Source organism: Elephantulus edwardii, unplaced genomic scaffold (assembly GCF_000299155.1).
Source record: "Elephantulus edwardii isolate Elephantulus edwardi_28Jun2011 unplaced genomic scaffold, EleEdw1.0 scaffold00151, whole genome shotgun sequence".
Lineage (NCBI taxonomy): Eukaryota > Metazoa > Chordata > Mammalia > Macroscelidea > Macroscelididae > Elephantulus > Elephantulus edwardii.
Genome location: NW_006399901.1, coordinates 244,405 through 256,000, shown reverse-complemented (window position 1 = coordinate 256,000; position 11,596 = coordinate 244,405). Strand labels below are relative to the sequence as shown.

Genomic DNA, 11,596 nt, shown 5'->3' with positions numbered 1-11,596 from the left:
CTTTTGTCCAGAGAAGCCCACTGCAGAGCTGCTCTTCTGTCTTGGTCTCCTGGAGGGACACCTTCCTTTCCCCTTCACCCCAGAGTCAGAAGCATCTCAGCGTCAAGCATTGGGAACAGCTCAGTTAAGCGCTCAGCCGTTAAAGGTTCATTTCTTATAATTCCAATCCAATTCCTATAAGTTTATTGGCAAGACGGGGTGTATTAGAGCTGCCAAATCCAATCTATCAGGCCCGTGTGTCTGGGACATGGTTTTTCAGCAGTAATGGGAGACGAGAGGTTTTATACGTTTTCATTTTGAGTGACTATCTGTTCCTGATCCCATTACAGCCCTGTCTGCCTTAGGAATGGCTTTCTCCATCAAATTGCTTGCCTGCCTGGACTGTCCAGGAGCTGGTTTATCTCCATGTCTCTCTGCTGTCTCTCTCTCCCTCCCCCCCTCCCCCCCCCCACTAAGACGCATTCCTTTTAGTCCATATTGTTCATCAGGTTCCAGCTTTACCTTGTTTACTAGGCCCTGGGAGTCTGGGATGTTGGCCTCTGGCCAGAGCTCTTTGCCTATGACCTTGGAGAAGTCACTATCCCTTCTTCCTGGGTCCTCGATCAAAGGCTGTATGAAATGAAGGCTCAGACCTCTGTGGATCCCATTTGATGGCCTGCATCCTCCCTCTGGTCTGTGGCACTGAACTTGGACCTGAGACTTTGCCATGATGAGCACAGAATTGCTACCCATCTTGGGCTGCAGCACTTCCGGATCGAGTGTGGTCAGCAGAGGTCTCAAGACCCTGAAATGTTCTCATTATGTGCCACAAATGGCTGGAGCAGTTAGCTAATCTTGAGAAGCTCTTTGCATCTGTTGTCTGAGCCCCCTTCAGCTTGTCCAGGCTCCAGGAGAGGGGGTACAGTAATGTCACAGATGGAACAGTTTTGGGGGACCTGGGTTTGTGTCCTGGTTTGCTAGCTGTGTGACATCAGGTAGATCCCTTCCCCTCTCTGAACCTCAGTTGTCCCTCATTGAAATAGAGATTAACTCACATATTCAACAAATTATTTTCACTGTCCACACTGCACCAGGCACCATTCTGTGTGCTTAGGCTTCTGCACTAAACAAGATGAGAATATTTCTGCCCCTGTGGGTTTCTGTTCTTATTGAGAAAGAGGCAATAAACATAAGTCACTTACTTATTACTTCAGAGATGCTAGGAAAAAAGTAAAACCAAGGAAGGGGAGTGGAGGAATCAGAGGCAAATACTCAGAATCGCAATATTGAGAGGGTTGTATCTGAGCAAAGACAGGAGAAATTGGGAGAGCAGACATCCGGGGGAGGAGCATCCCAGGTGGAGGGAACAGCAGGTGCAAATGTCCTGTGGTGAGAGGAGCAATAAGGAGGGTGGCAGAGCTGCTGTGGAGTGAACAGGGGAGAGAGGAGGCCACTGGGGTGATAAGAGGTTTGGGGGAGGTTGGCCAGGTGGTATGAGGCAATGTGTCTCACCTTGGCTGCATATTGGAATTATCTGGGGAACTTTAAAAAAGGATTGGTACACAGATCTTGGGTTTAATGGGCCTAAGGTAGAGGCAGGGCATCAGTACTGTTAAAAGATCCTTCTGGAAGGAGACCCTGTAGGCCCTAACTGTAGGGCTGTAAGGTTAAGATGAGGCTTTGCCTGTAGATGAAGCCGTGACCAGGCTTGCCTCACCACGCATGCTCACTCAAGGACAGTGGACAGTGGGCTTTGATGTGTGGCATTTTCTCCGAGGGTCTAATGCATGTTCTGTGGCTTCCCAGGCAACCATGGGGAAGCGATACTTCTGCGACTACTGCGACCGCTCCTTCCAGGACAGCCTTCACAACCGGAAGAAGCACCTGAATGGGCTGCAGCACCTCAAGGCCAAGAAGGTCTGGTACGACATGTTCCGAGGTGGGTGCAGCCGGCTCGGCAGCCCGGCAGAGGGGACCCCGCTCTCCTGCTCTCGCTTTTACCATCGGTCAGCAGAGAACCAGGGGTCAGCAGAAGTTCTCGTGTGGGCCCTTTGAGAAGAGATCTGGCACTGCTGCCTTTGAGGCAGTTGGACCCCCAAAGCTGGCTGAATGGGGTGTGCATACCTGTCCCTCAACAAGTATGAAAGCTAATAGCTTCCCAGTTGCCATGTGGGGCTCTGAGCACAGAAGGGGCAGGAGAAAAAGGTGTGAGGAAAGCACCTGCTGTCTGCTGGGCAGAAAGGAGAGGGTGCGAATGGGAAGTGGAGGTGACAGAGGCTAGTGAGGGCCTCAGCAGATGGAAGGACATGAGCCAGATTGGACAGGCCCCAGAGTCCCCAACAAGTACATGAGGGGGTCCCCAGAGCTGAGGCTGACGTGCCCAGAGCTACCTTTGAAATAGATGACTGACTGCAGTGTGGTGAGTGGTGGGCGTGCAGGGAGGGTGGCTGCGTGATAACTGGACAGATGGGTGAATCACCGAGCTGCCAGGAGGAGCTTCTTCCGGGAGCGGCTTCTCCAAGCAGATGCATGTGGGGTGGAAGCCCCAAGCACGTGGCCAGGTACCCAGAGGTGCGGAGGGACAGTCGCTCGCAGGTATCGTGAGGGAGCTGGAAGAGGCTCAGAGCTCAGAGTCAGGCTGAGTGGGGAGCGAGCTTGGCAGTGGCGCAGGGGCCCCTGAGTGAGCTTGGCGGACCTGACACCCAAGTTGGGAAGCAGGATTTGGAGGTGCTGCGGTGAGACCTGGGCCCTGAGCCCAGTAAGGAAGGAACTGAGTCGCTGCAGCCAAGACGTGAGAGAAGGGACAGTTCCTTGAGGTGCGACTCGAGATTTCATGAGAAGGGCTTCTGCACTTTGTTATTTGTCCTTGTCTCAACCCAAGAACTCTGAGGCGGTAATTCTCACCCTGGATTCAGGATAGGATGGGGGTAGAGGGATGCCAAGTTGAGTCCCAGATCCAGATGCCACCCCGAGAGTCAGGATTGGGGTAGGGTTTGGGTGTAGCATTGAGAAAGCTCTCCCAGGTCGTCCTGTGAAGTGTGAAGCCCAGGCTCAGATGAGAGCAGTTTACCCTGGCCACTCGGAGGCCAGGAGTGGCGTCAGAGAGGGGATTCAGAGGAGGGAGACTTCGTAGGGGCCTGGAGGCCTCTGATGCTCATGTCAGGCAACAGCTCCTTTTTTTCAAAGTCCCAGTTGAGCTATGAGCTGGCTGGACCTCAAGGTCCCCTTGGTGTTTGTGTCTCGTCTTCCCCTTAGCCCTGAAGTGCCCTTGTGACTTGTTGAAAAGTGAGATCACTCAAACTACCAGCTCCTTCCTGAGGCTCCCATGTTCCCAGGGCCCCCCTACATCCACGTCAGTTCTGCATTTCACTGATGGACAGCCCCACGGGGAGCTGGGCTGCTGTCAAGGTGTACCTACATCCAAGAGAGGATTTAGAGAAACAGAGCTTTGTCCTCGGCCCCAGCCGTGGGTGACTATGATGGGATGGAACATTTCTCACTTCCTCAAGGTATCTCCTTGGCCTCAGCTTATCCCAAGCAAAACACACACACACACACACACACACACACACCTTTGGTGCCCCGGCTTGGAGGGGCCTCCACTTGAAGCCCTCTACCCTCAGCCCCATGACCTTGACCCAATGCTAAGCCCTCAGAGGGGCTGGCATCATAAAGAACAGTATCAATATCTGTTATCTCCACCTACAGTCAGAGTACATCCATGCTTCAGAGCTCTGTACCTCACAGACGGTGTAACCTTAATTTTGTCAGATGTAAAATGACAGAACCCACCTCCCAGGGCCACGACAGGGCTTAGTAATCTTATGGTCTTCCCAAATCCCAGGTGGGTTTTGAACAGAGGCGAGTAAACAGAGCTCACTAGCCCAGGCCTGGGAGGTCATACCTCACACCCAGTTAGGGTAGTGTGTTCGGGGCCAAGCCTGTGTCTGACTAGCACCAGCCTACCAGTCTCTCCCTCTGCTCTCAAGCTCCAGTGGCCACGGCATGAACTGTCGCATATACTGTTCCCACTGTGGGCAGACCCTTCCTACTGCTCGCCCCACTCCCCAAGCCAAGTGAGGAGAGTCACCCCGTCACTTCATTCGGACAACTGCCCGGCCAGGTCAGCCTATTCTGCTACCTGCTGGTTATTCGCCCCCATTGACCTCCACGTGGATTTTGGTGTGTCCGTTGGCCTGGAAACGGAAGTGCCTGATCTGGCTTATTCTGCACTAAGCCCTCAGCCTGGGGTGAGGCACACAAGACGGGCTCAGTAAATGTTTGCTAAATGAACGTCTAAATGAATGAACAAACACGGGGCCCCGCGGCACCTGTCAGGCTGGGGAGATGAATCGAGAAGGAACCACAGGGTCAGATCACGAGCCCCAGTCCTGATCAGGCATCCTGGCTCGGTGGTGGAGGTCCGTCCTCCGGCACACACCCACTCCCCTGGACGGGTAAATCCACTGCTGACAGGTGGACCCCTCCTCACTTTACTGGTGCCCCCACAGCCCTGCATGCCACTGTCCTGCCCTGGGGAAGGAGGCATGTCCATTAGAGTCTGCAGCCCCCTATACTGCACAGGAGAGAGCAGGCCTTCCACTCACACCAGGATCAGACCACTTCCCTCAGGCAAACAATTTCCCCTCTCAAACCTCTGTTTTCCCCTCTGCCAAATGAGGAGGTGCACAGTGCAGAGCAGGTGTGTGAAGAGAAATGAAATAAGAATCGCTGAGCACCTGCTTTGAAGGTTCTCAGTCCTGGCTGCGTGTTCACTTGGGCATGATGTGGAGGGCCTGGCCCAAGCGCAGAGGCTGACGAATTGTCCTTGATTCCCGGGTGATTCTGACGTGCAGCCAGGACTAGGAGCCACGGGCCTGCTTTTCCAGTGTTTTCCACCATCATCTTATCACGTTGTCACCCACAGCCCTGTCAGGTCACAACAGCCCTGTCAGGTTACAACAGCCCTGTCAGGTGAGATGTGTCTTCCCATTTTACATATGGGGAGGCTGAGTGCTGGAGAGAACAAGGCCTTGCACCTGGGATTCGAGCTTGGCTTCCTTAGTCCCTGGCCTTTCCTCTTCCCCGAGTGGCTTCTGGAAAAGGGGATCGATCAGTCCCAAAGTTCCCACCTCAGGCGTTTGGCTTCTCCCTCCTTGCGTGGTATCTAAGATAGGGCACCATCCTTTGTTAAATGTCTTACTCACCTATGGATTCTGACTAATTGATACCCTGCCTACAAAGGCGCCTATAAAATGTAAGACAGTACATTTATGTTGACAGTAAAGGTGGGGGAAATCAGAGGAAGCCAGAGTGAAGGTTACTGTCTAGAATGATTGTCCCAAAGGCCCACTGTGACCTCTTGGATTCCGCTCTGATAACCCACAGAAGGTGTCTGGAGGGAAAAATGAAGAGCACCTCATTCTTCGCCCGGCTGTGGAGTGGGAGGAACATGGCTTGTGGGCTTCCTGGGCACCAGGATCATTTTTTTTTCTCCTTAGTTTTTATTTTGAAGTAACTATAGATTCATGGGAAGTTGCAGAGAGGGTACGAAGAGATCCCGTGGCACCAAAACTTTTACAGAATTCCCCAGGTAATTCCATTGCACAAGCAAAGTCAACAGCAGCTTCCGACCTGGAACCTGGTTCCCACGTTTGCCTGGTTCTGGTTGGGATGAATGAATGGGTTTAGGGGGTCATCTTGAACTGGAGCTCCCCGCTCAACATCCCCACCTGTGTCAGCCATGGCTTGCATTCCTCCAGGAATGGGGAGCTCTTTCCTTTCCTCTAACCAGTACTAGTGCGAGGAAGTGCTTGAGTCCAGCAGAAAGCCAGCCCAGGGCTTCCCCCCTCAACCTCTCACGCCCCTCGGAAGAGCTGGTCTGACCCGCACCCCTCTGTTCTCTTGCAGATGCAGCCACCATCTTGGTTGATGAACAGAACAAGAGGCCCTGCTGGAAGTTTCTGCTGATCGGTACAGTGCTCTGCTCGATCCGACTTCCCCAGTCATCTACTACCCCTAGACTGGGCCTCCGTCACCACCCAAGCCCCCTTTGTAACCTTGGCTGCCCCCCTACCCTGGCGAGCTCCAGAACCCTCCCAGAGGCTTTTGTTCTGGGGGCTTCCTAGATCCTGGTCCTCAGTAATTCAGAGCCAGAATGTGGCTTTATCCTCTTCTAGGGCAGGCAAGTCCCTGGTGATTGAAAAGAAGCCCAGTTGACACTGATGGGTGGAATAGACTAGCTGGTTAAGCTGGCCTGGGAGCTGGGCTCCTTTGCCCCTTGTCTTCCAGTGGACTGACTCCAAGTCCATCTCAGGCCTGGGCCCACTGAGGAAGCTCAGAATGAGAACTCAGGATGCTGGGTGCTGATTTGGTGGGTCAGAAATCCACGCCATGGCAAGCTCTGGTGGCCTAGTGGCAAGAAGCTGCACTGAAACCCCAGAGGTGTGCGGTTCAAATCCACCAGATGTTCTGCTGGAGAAGGAGGAACCATCTCCTCCTGTACCAGTCAAATCTGATTTGACAGTACACACACACAAAAATAATAAAATAAAATACATTTTTAAAAAAAAAATAAATAAATATAAAAAAAAAGAGAAAGAAATCCACGCCATGCGAACAGATAAAACCCCAAGCAAATGAAGGGACCAAAGGCAGGTGAAAATAGGATGGGAAAACTAAGACTAGCCTAGAAGAACAGTTACTGTTCTCTGTGTTTGAGGTCCTGGGGATGCTCTCAGGGGTTAGCCCTGAGCTTGCTGGCAGCCAAGGCAAAGAGGAAAACCACGATTCACAGGGAGTTTAGCATGTCAGGGAGCCTCTGAGAGACAGTAACGCGCCTACAATGAGTGCAGACTAGAGGCATCCCTGGACTGCGCGTGGGTATGAATGAAGCCACCACGGGGAAGAGGCACTGGCCTGTCCTGAGACGCATTCTGGTCTCCTCGTTGAGATGCACAATGCCAGCCTGACCTTGGGCCTTCCTCATCAAAGCTGTCAAGAGAGCAGTCCAGCTGCTTGCTTAAGCCCAGAGGAGATGCCATTCACAAGCAGCTCCGCATGTGCAGGGGCCTAAAGGGAGAAGCAGGACCCTTCAGGGACCCACATTTAGTTCTCTGGGGAACAGAGTCCACAAAGGCGGCAGGCAGCCAGGGAAGAGGGGCTTGGGCAAGACCAGGTGCCAGGAAAGTGGTTCTGCCTATTGTGTGGGGGGTGGGCCAGTGGAACTTCCCAGCTTGCGTGCAGTGATGGAGTCCCCCACATTTTGTCCCCGAAAATGCCTCAGCAGCACCCTGGGAGCCCCTTTCTGACAATACCTCTGCCTTCTCCCCCACCCCCAACAGGCCAGTGCGACTTTGGCTCCAAGTGCAGATTTTCCCACATGTCCGGGCGAGACCTTCAGGAGCTGAGCCTCCAGGTAGAGGGTACGTCTCCTTGGGGACCTGGATTGGGGTGGAGGCAGTGCTGGGGGGTCTCAGGAGGCAATGAGGGACCTGAGATGAGGAAGCGGCTCTCTACCTCCCCACTGTCCTCTCTCTTGGAGTCGTGGGAGATCTGGGAACCCCAGTTTAGTCCATATATCAGGAACTGCAACTTCCAGTGGCCCAGTGATAAAGAATTGTGCTGCCAACTCAAACGCACTCAGTTCGAATCCACTAGCTGCTCCGCAGGAGAAAGATGAGCAGTTTCTTCCCATGTGATTTGCAGCCTTTGAAAACACTGGAGGGTCAGAATCGGTTCTGACAGTTCATAACAACAGTCAGGAACTGCCTCCGGGCAGCCCCGGGCATGCGGGAAGAAGGGGCAGCGACCGGCATGAGCTCCCATCTGTGGCCCTCAGGCTCAGCGTCCTGCCTGTGTAACTGCATCCCCAGGAGCCCTGCGGATGTGCCTCTGCTCCTCATGGGCCCTGAGCCATGCTTGGAGCTCTTCGTGTCTGCACACGGTTCCTCTGCCCCACCAGCATCTACAGAGCAGTTGCGCTGCACCCAGCAGATGCCCAGACTGTGCCCTGGGGTAGGAAGAAAGCACCTTCCTTGCCCTCACCACGAAGAGTGAGTTCAGCTTCCCAAGGAAGGATGACACTCATATGCCTGCTGTTTCCAGTTAGAGAACAAGGAACTGTCAACTTTGAGGCGTTTCATACCAGTTTTCTCTTGCAGCCCCTCCTTGATCAGATGGGGAAACCAAGGCCAGTGCCCAGGGCAGAGGCCGCGAAAGTTAGAACAGACTAGGTCTGCCCACGTGCTACCCCTTCGCTGTCCAGGGGCAGTGAGCGTTCTGGGGCATCCTGGCCTTAGCGCTAGGCCTCTGGGGACCCTGAGCAGATAAGTATCCGGGGGAGCCAGTGGCCATGTGGCTGCAGCCCTGGCACGAACACAGGGCTTCCAGGAGCTTTCCCAGGATGGAAGCAAAGCCTTGTGGGGCCAGCCAGCACGTCCTGGCAGAGGCAGCCTCTCCAGCCATCGGGAAGTAGCTGACCTGTGGTAGGGAGGGCACAGGCCATGAGACTGGAGCCGCTGGCATGCCTGGTAGAGGCAGGGGTGTGGATGGACCTGAAGAGGTCGGGGGCTGCCTCGGCCCGCTGCAATAATGGGTCAGCCTCGGTAGGCAATATCCTGACTTGCCCAGTGGGTCCCTTGTGAAGATGCAAGGAGTGACGGATCGCGAGTTTAACCCAGGGCCTGGCGGAGTAGGCACCGGTCTGGGAGCAAGGGTGCGTGTTTTCCTTGTGCCAGGACTTCTCAGGCACTGGTCACATCCCACTCCCCCACCCAGCATGCATGCAAACCATTTGGTGCTTGGTTTTCATTCCATGGGCAAAGCTTTTTGTAGGACGTTTTAAGAGAAGAAAAGCTAGAGAAACAGGTTTATGACTCTGCTGAGGATTAGAGACGCAGCAAGTGACGGGGGACAGATTCAGCCCTGCTTTGCCTGCTTCTGTGCCCATGCCACCTTTGTGCACCCCTGGAATCAGATACTCCCCAAGTGCTGAGCTCTTTTCAGTCGTCTTCCTGTCTTGAGCCCCCAAACATTTGTGGGGCCGGTGTGGGGGGGCGGCCTTGGCTGCAAGTGCCCTGCGAAGTCAGTGGTGCAGCTCCTGCCCATTCAGCCTGCTTCTCAAGATGGAATGCTGAGTCCCCAGGGCTTCCCAGAGCTTGCCACTTCCTGGGTTTCAGGTGGCCAGGAGCGTGTCACTCACTTGCCTCTGTTTTTCTGTCCCCCCCCCAGAGGAGAGGCGAGCCAAGGAGTGGCCCCTAGATGCCGTGGAGCTCCCTGATGTCCGTCTGGAGGACTGGCTGGAGAAGAGGGCCAAGAGGCTGAGCTCCGTTCCAAGCACCAGGTACAGGCCCCATGGGTGCCCTCCTCCTGTGCCCACTGACTTCCCTTGAGAGCATGCCGTTAGGAGGTCGTTAGGCCCCCAGAACTGTTTCCCTTGCCTCCATGTGATATCTCCACCTTGGAAGAGCAGACTGAATTCTACATCCCTGTGGCGTTCTGGGAGGGAGAGGCCAGAGTCCTTGGTGATGACCCCGTTGGTGGATGTCAGTCACCACATATCTGTTCCTTTCCCCACCCTCCCCCTGGGCACTGTCAGCACACTGTCACCCTGACTGCAGAAGGGAACACTGAGGCCTGCGGTCAGGTATGATTTGCACAAAAGCCCATGTTAAGAAGAGGCAGCGCTGGAATTGCACAGCTGTGTTGTTGGGCACCATCAAGTCAGAACCAACTCATAGCTGACCCTCCAGCAGGTTTCCAGAGGCTGTAAATCACCTGGGAGGAGATTTCCCATCTTTCTTCCATGGAGCACCTGGTGGATTCAAACCATGTGCCTTCAGGGTGGCAGCGCAGCTCCTTACCCTTAAGCCACCAGAGCTCCCTGGATTGCAGAGCGGGATCAAAACGTCAGTCTCATTTGGAAGGAGTAGAGGTGGGCCAGGCCCAGCAGTCAATTCTAAGACTGGAGGGGCTTGAGAGGGACACCTCGGGGAGCTTCCTGCTGCTCTCTGGGGCCTGGTTGAGGCCCACCTCCTCTTCATTGTTCCTTACACTTGCCTGCACTGAGCCCTACCCACGTTCTTATTAACCAAGTTGCCCTGGCTCCTCACTGTCCTGCCTGCCCTGGGCCCTGCCTGCCCTGGGCCCTGCCTTCCCTGGGCCCTGCCTGCCCTGGGCCCTGCCTGCCCTGGCTCCTGCCTGCCCTGGGCCCTGCCTGCCCTGGGCCCTGCCTGCCCTGGCTCCTGCCTGCCCTGGCTCCTGCCTGCCCTGGGCCCTGCCAGCTCTGGGTCTTGCCTGGCCTGGGTCTTGCCTGGCCTGGGTCCTGCCTGGGAGTAAGTAACTCAGAACCAGGGACCTCAGGGGCTGGAGAGACAGGGTGCTCTGAAGTCCCTAGCACCCTAGTGCACGGCATCTATAATCTTGAGACCCAGGGGACCCAAAGTACAAAATGGGAAGACTGAGGATGAAGGGCTGACCCTGAGTCTCAGGGAGAAGTGAGGCTTGCACAGTACTTGGGATGGACCTGGCCACCTGGGCATTTACAAAGCATCTCTCTGTCTCTCTAATTGTCAGTGAGTCACAACCCATAGCTGACCTTCCAGCCAGTTTTCCGAGGCAGTAAATGGAACGAGGAGATTGCTCATCCTTCTCCCACAGAGTGGCTGGTGGATTTGAACTGCTGCTTTTGGCTTTGCAGCACAACTCCTACCCACTAGGCCGCCAGAGCTCCTTCTGGGAGGGATTAGGGCCCTGTTTCGCAGCTGAGGAATCCGAGCTTCTCCCAGTTGTCGTCACATACCTGCTGCCCTTAGCGGTCACTCCAGAGGGCTCCCGCTCTAGATGTTGGGCTGCCTCCTGTCACAGGGACTACAGCCAGCCAAGGGCCTGCAGTGACAGTGACTGGCTGATGGAAAGGCACTTGCAGTTTCTGGAATAGAGCCATCAGCTGGGGCCCACCCTGTGCTCCTGAGCCCGCCCCTCAGACCCTCTCCCTCCACCTCTCAACCTGCCCACTTCCACGGACCTGCTTTCCAGAATCACTGTTCTCTGTGCACAGAGCTAGTCCACCTGCCCGCAGGGCTCTGAGCCAGAAGGCATTAGTCTGAGCAGACAGGCCTGTCCAGCCTGGAGAAAAAGGACCGTTGGAAGGGAGGTGACCATCTATTACTACTTTGAACATCACTGTCATGGTCCTCCACGGCTCAGCAGGATGCTCTTGTGAAGAATGACACCCCTGTCACACAGCCCATGGGCTCCAGGCTCTGTCCCTGCATCTGTGGACCCCCGCCTCCCCCCGACCTTGCTCTGCTCACCAAGTCTCCTGCCCCAGCCTCAGCCAGTCCTGCAGAGAGGCAGCCTCTTCTGCTGGATCGGTGCCCAGCCCCTGCACCCCTCGCCCATCCTGGCTCTAATTAGATGGCCACAGCAGCCCACTACCTGGTCTCCCACGGCCCCTGCCCTTTCAGTTCAGCCTCCTCACAACCACCCAACCTGTTTCTAAACTAATGTCTGCTTTGGCCCTGCCCTGCTCACTCCTGCCTGGGCTTCCCCCACCTTGAGGGAGAGCCCATGTCCACAGTCCATCTCACAGGGCCACCTTGAGGGAGAGCCCATG

At 55.1% G+C, this 11,596-nt stretch overlaps 1 protein-coding gene across 1 annotated transcript in view; it reads left to right on the top strand.

The window, feature by feature from the left end:
• Positions 1-1,791: 1,791 nt before the first annotated feature.
• The window catches only part of ZMAT5 (zinc finger, matrin-type 5), a 13,279-nt gene continuing 3,474 nt past the window's right edge, over positions 1,792-11,596 (top strand). Inside the window, exons 1-4 of the mRNA XM_006894770.1 lie at positions 1,792-1,918; positions 5,890-5,952; positions 7,323-7,403; positions 9,211-9,322. Coding sequence (XP_006894832.1) covers positions 1,792-1,918; positions 5,890-5,952; positions 7,323-7,403; positions 9,211-9,322 — 383 coding nt within the window. The remainder of the gene's footprint in view (positions 1,919-5,889; positions 5,953-7,322; positions 7,404-9,210; positions 9,323-11,596) is intronic.